This window comes from Oncorhynchus gorbuscha, linkage group LG15 (genome assembly GCF_021184085.1).
Source record: "Oncorhynchus gorbuscha isolate QuinsamMale2020 ecotype Even-year linkage group LG15, OgorEven_v1.0, whole genome shotgun sequence".
Lineage (NCBI taxonomy): Eukaryota > Metazoa > Chordata > Actinopteri > Salmoniformes > Salmonidae > Oncorhynchus > Oncorhynchus gorbuscha.
In genome coordinates this window covers 55,373,804-55,392,687 of record NC_060187.1, presented here as the reverse complement: position 1 = coordinate 55,392,687, position 18,884 = coordinate 55,373,804, and the positions used below count along the sequence as shown (strand labels likewise).

General features: G+C 43.1%; 2 protein-coding genes across 2 annotated transcripts in view; both read right to left on the bottom strand.

Moving 5' to 3' along the window:
• The window catches only part of LOC123997170 (R-spondin-2-like), a 95,490-nt gene extending 87,874 nt beyond the window's left edge, over positions 1-7,616 (bottom strand). Inside the window, exons 1-2 of the mRNA XM_046301296.1 lie at positions 7,102-7,616; positions 6,498-6,801 (exon numbers count right to left, since the gene is read on the bottom strand). Coding sequence (XP_046157252.1) covers positions 6,498-6,597 — 100 coding nt within the window. The 5' untranslated portion in view covers positions 6,598-6,801; positions 7,102-7,616. The remainder of the gene's footprint in view (positions 1-6,497; positions 6,802-7,101) is intronic.
• A 2,459-nt stretch (positions 7,617-10,075) lies between these two features.
• Positions 10,076-18,884, bottom strand: part of LOC123997526 (eukaryotic translation initiation factor 3 subunit E) — a 45,111-nt gene continuing 36,302 nt past the window's right edge. Inside the window, exons 10-13 of the mRNA XM_046301863.1 lie at positions 17,259-17,368; positions 12,057-12,159; positions 11,387-11,521; positions 10,076-10,278 (exon numbers count right to left, since the gene is read on the bottom strand). Coding sequence (XP_046157819.1) covers positions 10,243-10,278; positions 11,387-11,521; positions 12,057-12,159; positions 17,259-17,368 — 384 coding nt within the window. The 3' untranslated portion in view covers positions 10,076-10,242. The remainder of the gene's footprint in view (positions 10,279-11,386; positions 11,522-12,056; positions 12,160-17,258; positions 17,369-18,884) is intronic.

Sequence of the window (18,884 nt, the reverse complement as noted above, 5' to 3'; positions counted from 1 at the left end):
CAAAGCTGCTTTAAGAGTGGCCTCGTGGAGTCGATTTAAAAGGGCTTCATGTCCACCAAACAATAAGAGGGACAATAAGATATTTAATAGACAGTCATACTATTAATATATAATAATGACATTTAGCAGATGCTTTCATCCAAAGGGACTTACAGTCATGCTATTTGTATCCATTTCTCTCACAGAAAATAAAGAGAATTAGCAAGTGCGGTCTGAGTGCTTTCAGGGCGGCAGGTAGTCTAGCGGTTAAGAGTGTTGAGCCAGTACCCGGCTAGGTGAAAAATCAGCTGATGTGCCCTTGAGCAAGTCACTTAGGCCTAATTGCTCCTTTAAGTAGCTTTGAATGAGTGTCTGCTAAATTACTCAAATGTAAATGTAAGGCATATCCTTCTAAGTAGGGTTGCACATTTTGGGGAATTTTCAGAGGTGGAAACTTTCCGTGGGAATTAACAAGAATATGGGAATTAACGGAAATATATGCAAATTAATATTAATAGCATTTAAATGTAGATGTTTAAAAAACTATTTAGTTACGAATTGAACTTTAATTAAATGAGTTGACTCTTCACATGGGATGATTTCACTGAACAACAAAAGAAAGGGTATATCAAATGATCCCAAATTATCCATCGCATCTCCCAAAACCATTTTCAACATGTCATCAGGCTCTGAGGCCTCATCTACACTGTCACTATCCAAGCTTGTTGACGATGTCTCGTTGTCAGGCACAAAAGCCTAAAATTTTCCCAGATGGCCACCAATTTTTCAACTGTTGTATTGGTCAGCCTGTTGCGTACTTTGTTGTGTGTGTTCCCAAACAAGGACCAGTTGCACTCTGAGGTGGATGACGTTGGTGGGATTTGGAGGATGATTTGGAGGATTTCCCATGTTACATGGGAAAGAGCCTCAGATCCATAAAGTCAATTCCACCAGGTGGCTGATGAGAATTTCGGGAAAATTTCCATGGGAAGTTAATCCCTGGAATTTAATAGTGAACCTTTAATGAACCTTTAATGTGGGCAATTCTAGGTCTTGTGGCATATTTTGGTTAAACTATCCCCAATTTAATGGAATTGCAACCCTCTGCATGCGCATCACATGTGCAGTGCACTCTTCAATCACATGTACAGCTGATTCTCAAGATCTTGCACACCAATGAGATGCTATTGAGCCCACACAACTACACTGTCTGAGCAAAGGACTACCTGCTTTCTGGTACGTTTTGATTACAATAATGGGTGGGGTGAATATATTTTATGACATACATCATTGTTTTGTTAAATAGTAAATAGTAGCCTACATCAAAGTTTGTTTTAATCTTTAATCTTTACAGGAAAATGCCACGGGCACTATCTGATGTGTGGAGATAGTTCACTGCAGCTAACGTAGAAGGAAAAGCTGTGTACATTTGCAAATATTATGCCAAATCATGTGACAAATGCAACAAAGATGCAGAATCATCTGGCCAAGTGCTTAAACTTCCCTCAGCGCTCACAACAAGCAACCTCTGACAAAAGTCCCTCTACTTCTATTTGAGGTGAAAATGATGAATCAGACACCTTATCGATAGCAACAGCTCATGGTCCTCCTGTAATCAGATGTTTTTTTGACTCAATGGAGGAACGTAGTCAAAGAAATGCTGATGACTGTCTTGCTCAAGCTGTGTATGAAACTGGTTCACATCTGATGCTCACAGGCAATGTGTATCGGAAGAGTTCTGAATGTTCTTCGCCCAGCATACACCCCTCCAACCAGACATGCTTTATCTATTAATTTGCTGGATACAGAGTTCAAGTGCAGGTCAAGCAAATCATAGAGAAAGCAGACTGTATTGCAATCATCTCTGATGGGTGGTCAAATGTTCGTGGACAAGGAATAATTAACTACATCATCTTCACCCCTCAACCAGTACTCTACTCTACAAGAGCACAGACACAAGGGACAACAGACATACCAGTCTCTACATTGCAGATGCGCTGCAGGCAGTCATCAATGACCTTGGACCACAGAAGGTATTTGCACTGGTGACAGACAATGCTGCGAACATGAAGGCTGCTTGGTCTAAAGTGGAGGATTCCTACCTTCACATCACGGACAGCATGGCACTGAAAACAGCCAAGGAAATTGTTAGGTATGTGAAGGGTCATCAAGTTTCAGCAGTCTACCTCACCAAGCAAAGTGAGAAGAATAAGAGCCTCACATTGAAGCTGCCCAGCAACACCCGTAGGGGTGGTGTTGTCATCATGTTTGACAGTCTCCTGGAAATGGCCATATCACAGTCAAGAGGATCTCCTATCAAGAGGATCCTACTGGATTATATATTTTGGGAGAGTGGTAAACAGCCTGAATCTCCTGAAACCTATAGCAGTAGCCATTGCACGGATTGAGGGAGACAATGCCATCCTGTCTGATGGTCAGACTCCGCTTGCAGATGTAAGAGAGGAAATCCGTACTGCCCTGCCCACTTCACTGTTGCTCCAAGTAGAGGAAACTGCAGTCATGAAATACATCAAAAAGTGTGAAGACTTCTGCCTGAAGCCCATACACACCGCAGAGTACATGTTGGACCCCAAGTATGTTGGCAAGAGCATCCTGTCTGGTGCAGAGATCAACGAGGCCTATAATGTGATATAATTGCTGTGTCTTGCCACCTTGGCCTGGATCAGGGCAAGGTTCTTGGCAGTCTGGCGAAGTACACCTCCAAGCAAGGGCTTTGGGATGGAGATGCAATATGGCAGTAGTGCCAGCATATCTCATCAGCCACCTGGTGGAAGGGACTTTGTGGATCTGAGGCTCTTTCCCCCGTTGCCTCAGTCATCCTCCAACTCCCACCAATATCAGCCGCCTCAGAGCGCAACTGGTCCTTGTTTGGGAACACAAGGTTCAACAAGGTTGAAAAGTGACAGTGTAGATGAGGCCTCAGAGTCTGATGTTCAAGAGGTGGACATTGAGGAGGTCCAGGGAGAAGACATGGAAGCCTGAGAGGAAGACAACCAAGGCTTTAGTTTCTAGACTATCATTTTACCGATGTATGTTGAAAGCGTTTTTGGGAGATGCGATGGATCATTGGGGATCATTCAATATTCTCTTTATTTTGTTGTTCAGTGAAATCATCCCATGTGAAGAGTCAACTCATTTAATTCAAGTTCAATTCATAACTAAATTGTTTTTTTTACATTTCTATTGGAAAGATTTAATCATTTGCAATTATGTCTACTTATGATAAGGTAAAAGGTTCATATTTATGTCTCCATATGATATGGTAAATATATCCAATGTAAAAAACATCTACATTTAAATGGTATTAATATTAATTTGCATATCTTTCCGTTGATTCCCATATATTCCCACGGAAAGTTTCCAACTCTGAATATTCCCCAAAATGTGCAACCCTAGTGCTGTACAGTCTTTCACTACTATAGCCATTTCCTAGTAGTGGATTTACAAACTCCCCTGACCCATGGTGCATCTCTTCCTCCAGGCAACATTGGTACTTGAGTCTCTTTTTATGTAGTCAGCAGGTGGCATCATTAGCCAGAGAATAAAAATGAAAACCAATATCCTTGAGTGTAGCAATGATATCACAGGAGGCCTCATTGGCATGAGTTCCCCTTTTTTAGTGGGCGGGGTGGGGGAGTAAGGAGGTGTAAATCATTGGTTTAATATGAAGAGAAAAAAACAATAACTACAGTGGAACAGGGGATTGAGTCATGTAGTAGAGTATAGGAGTTGCTTGCAAGACATGATCAAACCATTTACACCACAGATTCCCTTAATTTAGCCTTAGCCTGACTCTCTTACAGTTTGCCTTTGAACACAGACTGTTGCCGACGAGAACTGCCCTGCTTTTCACTCTTGCATTCCCATACACTTCCCTAGCTAATCCAATCATATAATCTTATGTCAACGGCAAAGGCTCTACTACTTATTTCAGCCAACTTATTTGAATTTATTTCAGCCTGAAAGGTAAAGACATTTGTTCCTCTACACACAGGATATTTTTCTTTACCCATAAAATATATATGCCTGGGGAGCTTAACGTGACCAATTCCATATTCAGTTTTTAAAATGTGTCTGGGACAGAACATTGCAGACTGATTTGGAAACCTCACTATGTTACTGCTGCTTGCCAGACATACTGTATGTAGAGCTGTCATAGTGAACCTCGAGGGCAAGGCACAAATATTCAGCCCTCTCAGAGCACATTGAACAGTGATCTCTCTCTCACATGCTTCTCTCAATAACCATAATAAATAAAGGAAGTGAAAACCTAAAGCTTTGCTGCCTGCCAGTGTGTGCTAAATGTCGCTTTTGGCCTCAGTTGGGCCATTCCATTCCAAAACAACAGGAACCAATCCTCCACCTCCCGCCAAAGAACTATCTGTACAAAACCCATACATTGCTGAGGGCTGGAGCATCCAGTTTGAGATGTTCAGAGAGTTTACGGTAATGTGTGTACAGCTCAGCCTAATCCCACACTCCGGGTCAAATGTATAAATTAACCTTTTGCCATCATCACCACACACACACACACACACACACACACACACACACACACACACACACACACACACACACACACACACACACACACACACACACACACACACACACACACACACACACACACACACACACACACACACACACACACACACACACACACACACACACACACACACTACCTCTCTAGCCTGCTAGCCAAAAGCATTTCAACCACTTCTATCAACAACAAACACAGAAACACAAACAAACACACACACACACACACCTATGCCATTATCAATTTGCCTCTCTCCCGAAAAGCATCTCAAACTTAACCAGTTCCACTCCGTGCCAAAAGGTGTGATCCCATTAAGAACATTATATTATGGAGCATCTGAGATCACCAATCCTAGGAAAAAAATTGACGAGCAGAGAAAAGTGTGTGTGCCAGTACCCTACAGTGATTGCTTGATTATTTGCAGATGGGCAGTGGAAGGCTTGCAGCCAGGAGTGGAGGTTCCCCCTGGCATGCCTTGCATATGATTAAATGTGTGATTGCCTTACAATTTACAACCCCCCAAAAACATGCATTGAGAAGAGGATCATCCTACTGAACTCCACACCACACCGTATTGACCTAACATGTTCAGTTTAGGGTATTTGTGCTATAACCAGGGGTCAGTAAGAAACAGCACACACCCTTCAGATTAAGCAGTGTTCCCACTCTCCCTTGCCACCACTGGAGTAAGGACCTTGCTTATGCCACAGATCCAAGGGGGGGGGACTGATGTCACAGTCTGCTCATTCATTCCACCTTGCTGTTTTTACCAATGGGCTAAATCCCCAGAGGCGATTGTTATGCGTGTACCAACTGTTCAAAGATAACTCTGCGGTTATGAGATCAATTAAATCCAGCTTAGGAGGTTGGAGAGGACGAATTCATGACAGGGGAAGGGGGTTCCGCATCTATTCATTAAAACTCCCACAATACGCCCCCCTAAGCCGCTCCGCTCGACAATAGGTAGACAGAGCCGCACTGCCATCTTTTCACCGTCTAGTCGCTGTAGCCTACTAAGCAGTACCACATTTAATTAAAGACACAGACCTCTCTTTGTTGGAACGGACAGTCGGACAGGTAAAAGCACAGAGAGCCCGAAGCAATGTGGGGTAGCCTAGGCTATTTGACCAAACGACTCACCAACCGCAACTATGTAAGAAACGCGAAGCAGATAACAATATCACAAATCTTATCAGGCATACTTGGGTTGGCAGCAAAAAATTACCGTTATGTGTCCAAAACGCACATTTTGCGCAATTGCCAAAATGTCCCCAAAACATAACTTCAAGAATGACCTGTAATCTAGTAATACAACTAACTATGTATTTGAGTGGTGGAGTCTAGCCAATTTGTTACAATTTAGTAAAATATTTTCCACGTTGAACTCATGAAGTCGCGAACAGTTGCCTTGTAAAATATACCCACAGTCTGGGCAGACTCGGTTTACACCTGGTTTACACCGCTGTGGCACTATTCGTTTTGGCGGGATGGATATATTAGGTGGCTCGAATCAATTTTTTCACTGCGCTTTTAATCTTATAGTGGCAGTTGGTTGATAATATCAGAGTGCATAAAACTCATCCAGGAGCTCACGAACGCACTTACCAGAAATGCATCACCTCAATCAAATACCCTAGCCCTAGTCCACAGGATGCTGGACGGTCACTGTATCCTGATCAATACACTGCGCTCAGGGCGATGATAGTGTCAACGTGTAGATGACGTGTTATGTCTGAATAAATTGACAAGGTAATTATCTAATCAATAAGAAGAACCGGATATACAATGGCAACAAATGTTGATTCAACTGTTGGTCTCAAAATGTTTCATATTAGCTGTTCGACCATTTTTATTTTTATAATGTTGCTGGCTCAGAAACTATCCAAAACTTCTCGCTCTCAACTGTCACATTGGCAAGGATGATATATGCATATATAGACGACTTTTCACTTACCTCTTTTGTTCCTCCTCCAGCGATTTGACTGCGTTTGACAGTTGCTGTACTCCATACAGTGCAACACGATTAAAGCCAATGAGAAAAGTCGAAACTGCATCTGGACGGCTGGTGTTCCGACTCGAATAAGAAGTGCCAGTGGTGTTTGGGATGAATTATCTGGTTCGTGTCCTCCAGTTTCTTGAATGATTCCAATTTGTCACACATTAAACGAGCAGCGACAACATAATATCTCGCCACTGAATAATATCATTGTATGAAGTTCATGAAGTTCACCCTTCATTCACAAGTGTCCCTTTGAGTGCTGTAAAAATAAAGATATGGGTTATTGTGATAACAAATGTGACAATATCAACATCTATCCAAACACGGGAAGAATACTTGATCTATGGAGTTTAGGAGGCTAAGCCTATTGTATTTAAATACACTGCAATAATGGAAAAAAAACATCTGCCCCACGTGTTAATTTATTCTCCATTCTCGACAAAAGAGCCTGGTATGAAATTAATGCATAACATTCTAACGCTTCTCAAACAAGCAATGACCTTCCAATATAATGAGCGCAAGAAGCTGCGTTTAACAATGAACACAACATGAAACATACCTGCATATGTGACAGTCTAAATCCACTTCAGAAAGCCACAGTGGATTTGGAGCATGCAGCATCACCTCTTGTATGAAAAGTTATTCTGAAGAGAACAGAGGTCCGAGTGATCTCCCTTCTCCCTGAGATGCACGCGAGTTTTATTCCGATAATACCTGCTTCCCCGGTGAAAGCGTGTCCCTCTTCACTTCAACAAACTTGTCTACACCATTCAGACGGCTCGTTTTACCTTGGGGTTTAAAGCAAAGGATATAAAGCCAGTAGATTCTCCTCTAGATTGTCTGCATCTGCGCTTCGAGCGGAGGTGAAGTGGTTGGTTACTACTGGTCCTGATGCTTGGGTTGCTTTCTCATATAGCTGCTCCTGTCACGTGGAGATCTCTAGATCTGTGGGGCTGCTCAGAATTAGAAGCCCCTTGACCAGAGTGAAGTATTTTTTCTTATTATTTTAGATAATGAAGATGACACATGCTATTTAGCTGCCTAGGTCCTCTCACACAACACCGAGGCTCCCTCCGGGTCCTAGTGCAGGAATCAAATAAACCCAGCCGTTTTGATTCTCGTGTGAAATGAGGCACAACACGTGACGTTTGAGTGGGGTATTATTGTAAGCTATCATCACCCCTAGTTTGGAAGTTGAATGACCTATAGGCACTCTCAAATTCCAAATGAAACTTTACTTTTATTTCTTTGTGGTTTGGAAACAGTTTGTTTGGTCGTTCAATTATGAACCATTGACCAATGAGAAGTGGTCTTGCTCAAAATGGGCCTATCACCGACATGTGTGCACCCTTTCTATCACATTTAACACAAACAGGAAACGTCTTCTCAACGATATATCTTGTCGGGAGTAGTACCTGCATGGTTAAACTGTTATTTCCACCATATGACATATGTCTATTCATGTCTCAAAAAGCTAGTAATTGCAGTGCAAGTTATTCTCATTTTAGGATTTCAAAGAAAACATGGCTGTATGGCTTTCGCGGATGTATTTAATAGTCTAATTTGAATGGATAAATTGGGAAGACAATGATCATCATCAATGTTTTACCTTCATCGTCGTTGCAGTCATTTGCTCCCAAGAAACAAGAATGCATGAACTTCAAAAGCTGCAAAGGCCTTACTCTGGGAGAATGTCATGTGATTGGACATCTATTTGCTCCACTAATGAATGTGATAAAGTTAGTTACTAACGGTTTAACAATCTACCTAAATCAATTGACAAAACTAAAAACAAACCATTAGCCACTTGCATCACCTCAAAATACTTGAGGATAGGATAGGCCTACTACCTGCCCTGAAAAAAAGACAAAATCTCAGGTTAGGCCTTACTTCAGATTTCCTGATACCCACAAGGTCCAGTGTTCACCTCCTGTTCTGGTAGAAATGGAGGATGCAAATGCTGTACCCCCTTTGGACCACTAGGTGTGGCACTTAATCTTTTATTTATTCTAGGAAATTAGTTTGTCAGATGCTTATCAGGACAACTGTTCGCCACCAAATGGGAAGCAATATCCTACTCAAAAGAAAGTGTTTTAGGAAATGACCGAGGCCCAGGGGTTACAGATTGGTGTAAAGCATTTGCTTACGCCCCATACGTAGTCCTTGTATAGAAAGCACACATCTAAACCTTGGATGTTTTCTTCTGAAAAGCCAGAGGTCAATTCAGTCTGACCAGTCAACAAGAAAATTAACAGTAAGGACCATAAAAAAATCAATTAATGTTATAAATTACTACCAAAGGCTTTGTAGTGAAAACCATTAATGATTTGTATTTACCAATACCCTGCTCGAGTTATATAACATTCAAACATAGCACGATTAAAAATGATTTATTGTAGACAATGGAGGGAGGAGCTGTGTCATATAGGAATATCAACCCACAGACAAAACCAGACCTTCCATGACATTTACCATTGTTACACATTGTCACGCTGGTTTTATACAAGACACAGGAGAAAAGGGGAGAGTGTTCTAACCTCAAGCAATAACACAATGCACGTTTTCCATTTCATCAGAGGATCCGCTTACAAACCTTTTGTGGGATGAAAACCTCAGACAATATGTAAAAACAAAATCGTGGAAGTTTCCCAGCCAAAACCAATAGTGAACTTCTGCCTGTTTATTACTTATTCTCGTGCAGTGACAGACATTGTGGTCAAAGGGTTGTTTGCGGCAAGTCTGGTATTGGTCTGGACATCCGACTAAAACAACACAGGAGAGTGCACTGGTAAGGTGAACAATAATTAAGGGCTAGGATAACTTATTTTCATGATGAGTCATGGCGAAGGACCGGTAAACCAATCACTTTATCCTCCCCGCTGGCCTGGTCCAAGGTGACGTCAGTGTTTGAATCATCTGGCTCCGAGCCCCGAGTGCCATGGAGGCAGGAAGCACCTCTTCCTTTCTCTCCAGAGATGCAGCAGCCTATGGAAGTTTCAGTCTACTGAAGGACCACCAGTCACACAAAAGTAGTCACCTACCTGAAACCATCTCCCTGTCGAAAACAAGGTAAAGTTGAGGTAAAGGGAAAGAAAGTTACATGAGAACACAGAAGCTGAAGGAAGAGTTGGTGAGAGCAGGAGGTGAGGAGCGCTAGAGGCACATTAAACTGATTCGTCTGGCTAATGGAGGTTTACGAGTCCCTCATGTCCTCGGAGGGAAAGATGACTGGCAGAGAATATGACCACTATTAACTGTACATCACCTCTGTCTGCCCCCTCCTCCCACTTCCCCTGCTGTGTGACTGCCATGGTGAACTGGGCCACTAAAACACCATAAAACCCAATAGACTAAACAGTCATTCATCATTACAGCGCATACATGAGCCGTATCACCCAAAACAGTATTAACTGTCCCACTCAGTGACTTAATGCGCACATTAAAACTTCCAAGTATTACCAATGCAAAGTCAGACCACTTAGGCCTCAACCGCCATCTGTAATGTCCAGAAATAAAGCAATCATTGGTGGAAATGGTTTTTGCACGTCTGTTTTATTGAATCACTGATGACTTGAACCAAGAAAGAAAAAAAAACCTCTGCTCCTTGAGGGACAAGCAGGGGGAAAAAAAAACAGGATGTTGTTGCTGGATGGGAATGCTGTGTAGAAACAGGAATAAAAATATTCTCGGTGGTGTCTTGCTAAAAGCCAGTCTCTTGACCTGCCCAGTTGGGTGTCTAGGGGGAAAAAGTTAGAGAAAGGGGAGGAGAGGTTAGACTACCAGTTGACAGACATACATTATTTTGTTTGAGATTTAATGAATACTGTGTCCACATTACAAATAAATTATGTGACGAATTAGAAACAGAAATCCCCATGTAGTTTTATACTTGAAGTGGACTTAAAATGGAATGCGTGCCGAACCCCCAAACAGCCCATCCAGACGGCAGGCAGTAAATGTATTAGAAGTGATTTGTAGCCCTGAGGATGTAATGACACTTGTTTGCAGTCTCTTGTCTAACTACAGAAATCACTTAATGAGGGCCTCTGCTTTTACTGAACAGAGTTATAGCAGCTCTCTTACTGCAGATATTCAAACAATAGGGAGGTGGTAACTAAACACATCAATAGATACCTACTCAGAACTGGACATTTAAAGGGGGGACATTTAAAGCACACTAGTTGGCCCCGTCGTGATTAGATCGTTATTATAAATATAATCTGAGAGGGTCGGGGAGGTGGTGGACTGACTCGTTTAAAAAAGGTTAAGAATCTGTTTGACTGTGGTTTTCAAGGAGCACTGCTGGCGTGGGGAGAGGATTGGGCTCAGGGATGTGCGTGATCAATGAAGATTACCTTCATGGAATAGTCTTACATACCATTCATACACATTCAAGATCAAAACAGACTGAAATTTGGACCCCAAGCCAAACATCTGTGGGGACCTGTACTAAGTGGAGGGAACTCCGTAGTCTGAGTAATGTTCAGTGAGGCTAGTGTGAGAATCAACCTTATTTGCACAGAGGTAGTAGCTGAGTCACAGCCCTGTTTTACAGCGGTGTTGACATCTACCTTGTCATTAGGCCTATGAAGATCAAAGGGATGATGAAAGTGCCCGCTAGTTCTGTTAAAAACTGCTCTTACTGGCTGATTCCGTGTCAAGTGGAACGTTTTGTTGAAGATGGTTCGTCGACATTCTTCTAGCCCTGTTCTCTGAGCTGATCATTTTAAGAGGGCTTTGAACTCTGTCACCCACGTAAGAGACACAGTCAGCTGGAAAAGGGAATAGGTAGTCTCGTCTTTGAAAAGGGATGGGAGGGTGGGTAGTGGTGACAACTCGCTTACCTCGTTCCTGCTGGCATGGGCCATCTTCTTCTCGATGTTCATGGCCAGCATCTGGCTCCTGAAGGACAGGCTCTTTGTCTTCTCAATCACCTGCTGGTACGGCGACACAGCATTGTTCCCCATCACCACATGACCCTGGATAAGAACAGGACATGGCGAGAGGCGCACAGTTAGCCCTAAACACACAGCGGGGATAGCCAATCACATCTGGTCTCAGACACCGTACCATTAACCGCCAGCCTCTCGGACACATTTATGTAAATCTCAGTACACATCAAGGTAATTCTGTCATTCCAGACTGAGTGGCTAGGGTATGATTTGATGATTACAGAGAACTCTGCGCCGTGACAGGTATGCCAAAACATGCAAAACCCAATGTGGAGGAAAACAAGGACATAAAAAGGTTAAGGTATTGTGGTTGCTTACTTCATACTGTGTTGATTTCCCTCCTATTATGATAATGGCAGACAAATCCCATGCCTTGGTATTCTCATCTAAAATCATTCTACAGTTATGCACTTATACTGCATCTTGAGGTACACCGCAGAATAAGCTCCCCGATTAGGAAGGAGTTTTAAAAAAAATTAAAAAATAAACTTTACTAATCAATTGCGTGGGAGCAGAGGTCATTGATTGACGAGGAAGACGCAACGCAGGGTGTCAGTCTTACCAGTTTGGAGTCTATCTTGGCATCCAGCCTGGCGTTGCGGATAAGGTTGACAATCCATCTCTCCGCCTCCTCGGGGGTCATGTTCAGCTTGTCTGCCAGCATGCTAAGGAAGAGCAGAGGAGAAACCGGGTTTTTAGAAGCCGAGTGGAACAATACACGTGTTCGCCGATTAAATAGGTGGTACAGACATTTAGTTCCCAATTGTTTAAAGAAAAGTTCATACACACATACAACGTCACATTAATGAATTGAAGCGTGGAAAGGTGTACCCCTCTGTCCAATGAGGCCATTTCTGGGCAATATTTGTCCCTTTAGGGGAACCTTTTCGTACCCAGGGGCAAAAGTTCAGTACAGCCTCTAATGTACTGAAGCAGACTGTAGAAAAGACCACTCATCCACTCAAGGAAAAAAAGCCAAGATTAACAGTGTACAAAACATGCTCTTTCCATCAGACTGATCATGTAAATCCAAGTGAACGCTATGATCTATAATTGCAGTCACTTGTAAATCCACTTCAAATCAGTGTAGATTAAGGGGAGGCGGCATGTTTGGAGTCAACATGGGCCAGCATCCCTGTGGAAAACTTGCCACCTTGTAGAGTCCATGCCCCGATGAATTGAGGCTGTTCTGGGGGTAAAAAGGGGGTGCAACTGTATATTAGGAAGGTGTTCCTAATGTTTTGTACACTCTGTATATGACAATCCTTTTCAGTGGATGTCTGATGCTATACCTACACATTTGCTACACTACTCAATATGATGAATGGGCTGCATTAGGACCGTAACAAAGCTAACAGGACAATGCTAATACAATACTAAGTCATACACATTCTTAGGCTAAAAGGCATATAAAGTAAAATACAATGACATGTCAAAGCAACGGGATCAGGGGAACAAAGCAAATGGTCTTACGTGAACTAGAAAAGAGGATGTAATGACTCCCCAGGCTAACTCAATTAGGAGTCCGTTGGAATCCCGGGTTTCTCTCCCCCAGTCACTTTACTCTTTGATGTTCTCTCCTGGACACACACACTTACATTCTCCCCACCTGGCCCAAAGCCTGCCATGACAGAGCGGGACCTGCTACTGTCCCCCAAATGAAAGCCAGGTTGCTGCCGGGGTGCTCTTTGATAGAGCGGTGGGACATGGATGTGTCACCGAGAGAGAGAGGTGGGGGGCGCCTGGCGCTTTTTGAACCAAAGCCTCTTCCAGTGCAGCTGGCCTCCCTTGCGGCTTTGAAAATAACTAAACCCCCTTGATACTACCACCACCACCACCTAGACCCACTCTTTCCCGCCCTCCACGTTTCCTGCTGGTCCCCCATTTCATATTAGGTGCCTATAAATATACCCATTTCTTCCACCACCACAAGTTGTACAGCTAGTTCATTCTCATCCCACAACCCAGTCACCTAACACACTCCGCTTTGAATGAACCTCATCAATACGCTCGTTAAACAACAGATACTAGTGTGCGAGAGACCGTGAGTACTGTATGAAAAGTGCACCCCACTAAATATAATTTCATGCTCCATTAATCAAGTTCCTTCTCCCCCACGGAGGAGATCGGAGAGACAGACCGGTGAGTAAGCCAGATCCTCGCTGCCCCAAACCACCTCTCACACTATGGGTTCAGACCCAGTCCACAATAGTCGCCAATACCAGCAGGCCCGTTTCAACTGTCACTTCCCAAATGCTGACTTCTTTAAGACTTTCTCCCTCGTAAATTCCCATTTGGAAATAACCTCATTTGGGATAATGTTTGCCTTACCTCAAGGCCCGACAGCAAAAACACATTCTCGCCACTCTGACCCAGCTTGGCATCTTTTTTGAAAAACGTAGCAAAACCACGTACAGAGGGGGTTGACATTACATCAATGTCTGAAAGGGGCATAAAAAAAACCACAACAAATAATAAACAGCATTACCTCAGCATAAAGAGGCACTGCCTCGGGGCATTCCAAGTAACAAGAGCGTGATGATCCATCACCACTTTCACCACAGCAGTGTTGAAGGAGGTGGGATACCAGAAGAGAAAAACACCAGTTAAGCATTGATTAACGTTGAATCCCCACGGGCTGAAGGGGCACGATCAACCTGTCACTCACACCCAAATAACTGAATCACACCCCCCCCACCAATGCCTCGGCCGGACAGCCGATTACGGCAAAATGCTGTGGAAAACGAAATTGCACTTACGGCTCATTATGAAGGACCTAGCAAGCAGGAAAACTGTCAGTTGTCCACTCACGTGAGTTTAGGTTGTGATGGCTAACATGTGTCTGCCATTCAGGAGTGACACAAACACTAAGGAGAGACAGGCCGCGCCAGTCGGGGCAAAAAGACTCTGGTGTAGGTCTATAACAAAATGTTAATGAAGTGTAAACTCGGCATTGATTGATAATTACAGCAATTTTCACAGCAAAAGCCAATTCATTTAACAGACAATCTGTGTTTAACAAAGTCTAACAGTAGTAGGCGTTATCCAACTTTTAAATCCCCTGTTGAAGACTGTACATAACAGTCAGTCAAGAAACCGGGTAGGTGGACAAACAGTCTACACCCTAGTCCTGACACTCGCCACAATTTAATTAAATGATCTGTTTCAAAATGTAACCCCAGAGATTTGCGATTGCCGCAGAGGGGTACGAATAGAGTGTTTGTTTGGCAATTCCATCAAGTGGAGGGCACATGTCAGTCAAACCAGACTCAGATCCGAGATCAAGACAAACATGATCCTGTTTCCTCACAGGGAGTTCTCCTCGGCCCTAACTCCCTGCAGAATGTGATCTCCCCCAGCATACCACAGTAACACGCAGTGCCCCAGGTCTTAACTTTTATCTTAACCTGGAGCTCCAGAAGATGGGGAAGGGGATATGAATGGAAGAAGGGGGGGCAGACCTAAACTCAACTATAGACATATCCCTTGGCCCTTAAGCCAACTAGACAGCCTACTTGACTGGTTTTGTTTTACACAGCCATAGCCCTGTTCCTGGGGGGGGGGGGGGGTCTCGCTTTCATTTCAACCTCTTACTCACTCTGGCTTCTCAGCGTTCAATTTCAGGCTGGGGCGACTGAAATACTCCTGTGAGTCTCTCAACCACCCTCACACTCGGAGAGAGGTTAGGCATGGGGGGGGGAATAACTGTGTTAGAGGGGGAAAACTCCCATAGAAGTGCCCCCCCCTTCTTAAAGTGGCTGGGCTCAGACGAATGCATTGTTAAACACTACCATATGATAGCATTAAGTAAATCCAAGCCATTTGGAACGACCCCCGCTTTCAGCTTGTTGGGGTAAAATACATTTTTCGGGAAAACGGAAAATGACCGTGTGGTCTTTCTAATGACTCAATTGTGAAGTGGAAAGATCTTCCATTTTACATCCAAGTCCACAACAATACTACTCCAACTATCAGAGAACTTAAGTGTTAGGAAAACATTTTGAGTGATGGGAAAAGACATCCACTACCTTTCCATGTGCCACATTTCAATGTCAGCTGACAGAGTGTCTTATGTACATACTGACAAAGTCACTGGACAGTGTACCAATTGGAGTCAATGAAATACGACTGGCTATCAACATTCAAAGGAAGTCAAATATGGTAATATTAAGTTTGTGACATCAAAAAATGAAAACCAAATTGTAAAAAGTCTAGACAAAAGGATATGTGGATGCAATTACGGAGCATAAGATCAAATCGTGGGGTCACATTTTCACTGCCTCCTTTTTTACATGAGCCTTTCTGCATAAACTAACTAAATTACCCGCACTTCTGGTCTACTTTTGTCCCATGCCATGGGCAAAAAAAGCAAGCTAAATATCTGTGAAACCTTCATAGCCAACAGCTGTAAAAATGTCTCATTAAAAACAGGCATCAGATTCACTTGAGTCCATGCTTGGATGCAGAGAGCTTCTGGGTAGCTGACTAATGACATGGAATTTGAGCGTTTGTCAAAAATAAACTACGTGTTCTGTCCATTGTCATCGCAACGATTTTAAATAAACACGGAAATCCCTGACACTGCCGATCGCCGCTGTGTTTGCACCTCAACTCAGCTTGTTACCTCAGCTAACAAATACCTACAAACACAGGAGAGAAAAATTGGGAAAGTCACAATTCAACTTCCTACTGTTACCACTAACCTTTGTGGTCTTTAACAAGTAAATATATCCAATTGCAGCAAGTCTGCCAAAAAAAAAAAAAAAAAAGAGCCAGGACTCCTAATCAATTCCAGACAATCTAGAGATTGACAGAGCCCTATCGTGTTCCATGGTACAACCTTGACTACAGACCCCCACAGCTCCATATAACAGGCAGTGCAATAATTTCTGTCAAAAGTTACAATTCATTCACCCTTTCCATTCAATGTCCATTACAGCAAATTCCAAATATTCCATTCAAAGTTGAGTCTAACCATTTTTGCCTTAGTACAGTTACTATATCTTTCTAAATGCATTTCCATGAGCACAAATGTCCAGTGTAGACTATGCTTTTAGAGGTAAAAAATAAAAAAGTATCAGACTAGAGTGCACCTAATCTACATTCGTTATTTTCTAGAATTGATGTACAAGAGGTAGCCAAATCCTTAATTGTGGACCATTATCGTTACTCCCTAATGCTCACCATAATTAGCATTGACTAAATGTATTGTTTTGAAGACTATCCAAGGCAAATTTATTATACTGGATGTGACAAGGCTTAGGAAGCGAGTGAAAAGAAGTTCCTCTCCATCAGCAGCTGGCAAAATCTGAAACCATCAAGAACCTGACCTCTCCCTGAGAGAAACTTGTCCTGGTTTGGTCTCTCACTCAGGTGGTCTTTAAAGTTTAGTGAGCAGAACAACCAGGAAGCAGTTAACGCCCCATTGCCTAATCTCTAAAATATATATGTGGAGATGAGTATTTGACTGGGGAAGGGGGCAATAAACACTTCTGTGGGGGGCATTCCTGTAATCACTCCACATATCCACCCCACCCTCTTCCTGCAGTTGGTCTGCTTAGCAAGCTCATTGGCTGGTGATGACCTTCCTGTGTAAGTCTTTAGCTAGTCTTAGCTGACCACTGCAGTGCAATGTGCACATCTTAGCATTTGGACAGTGATGGCGAATAACGGTCTAGCAAAGTTCACCATACTTAAGTCCTGCAGCACCTTTCCTTTCTGTCAGTTCCCCAACTGGTGCTTTATGTCACTCCCTTGGTCTCACCTGATGCTGATGCACTGGTGGATCCTGCAGAAAGTCTCAAAGATGAACAGACGGGCATTCTCAATGAAGTCCTCCAGGCAAGCCACCAGGAAAAAGTCATTCACAAGCACCTGGAAGAGATGGAGGGAAATAAAAGTTAACAGTAACACAAATATTAGTGAGTATTTGTCTGTGTATGCATTTCTATAAAATACCACTGCAGGGTTTCAGGAAAGTAAAGCAGTTAAAAATGAGGACAGAGTTAAATGACAGGTAAACTAATTTGTAAACTCATTACTGCAAGTAATCCCAGGCCACTCGGGGTGCTCCAAAAATCTACCACAAATATTTTAATTCAGCTGCCTCCACATGAAAACGAGAAACAAGAACGGAGCCAGCCACTGACCACAGTGGCTGTGACTTATCACCATTCATCTGTGCCCAGGGGTGCAGGGTCAATTGTGCAGTGCGGGAGAAACCAATTTATACACCAAACTCTCATGGGTTCTACAGCCACCAAAGGGGCAAGAACACACTCTGCTCAACATTAGAACACATGGGCTAGGGGCACTTCCAGGTCTAGCTACACTGACAGACGGGCTACAGAAAAATTGCAAAGTTTACACCGCCATAAAAAAGCAGTCAGACAGAGCTACTTTAAGTGTTCATGAACCCATTGTGCATTCAAACGTTGCTTCAAAAGGCATACATTCCTTTGTGGTCATTACTGCGTTCCTACTGTCTTTGAGCTCTAGTTCACATCACAGACCTCAGTCTTCATAAGTTCTCCAAGAACTCAAAACTGTTTGCCTAAAGCTTAGAGCTGTTTTCACCCTCCATTTCAGCTTGAAGAAAACTCAATTACACAGCACTATCAGGCAACACCACATTTCAGCTATGACAATGCTTATCTACGCATGATAAACTTTGAACAGCCAAGTGTCCTAATCACTGTCATCTGGGATTTCAGGCCAAGATCCTCAAACAAGTTTTGAAAGGGCTAGAAGTGGGCTTTTATGCCTAATCTGATGAGCTCAACTTGGAGGAGAGTTCAACTTCAATCGGAGGGGGGGGGGGGGGGGCTGCTAGGAGAAAAAACACCAGGCGCTTACTTACATGACAGGGGGCGGATTCAAATAAGACTGGTCTCTCCACTTCACTTTTCAAATCAATTGCCACTCACCGTTGAAGGTTGCAGTGAAGACAGGGAAGTTGGAAAACAGAGTAATGTAGCCCTTTTGTTCTCCTCAATGACGACAAACTGATGCATTACACATGCAACCATCACTCCACAAATTTGACTGTTCTTTTTCGTGGCGTGTGTCTGTCTGCAAAACCCCCCCTGCCTTTATTGCTTTCAAATGAGGCCAGTTTGTGAAAATGTTTGCAGACCCATCACACTTAATGCACTAAAAGGCAGAGTGCAGCAGGTTAACTGTTGCACAGCCACCCACCTCGACAGACAGGTGGTCCTGCATGTGAACGGAGCGCGCTCTGAGTAACCCTTTGGCGTGTACAACCACATATTTGCGATAATTGTGAGTGGTCCCTGCAGCAAACCATCCCAAAAAATGTGATTGGAACTGTAGCAACTGAACATATGGATGCTAAAACAGCATTGTCTGTAAAGCATCTAAACAATATGTA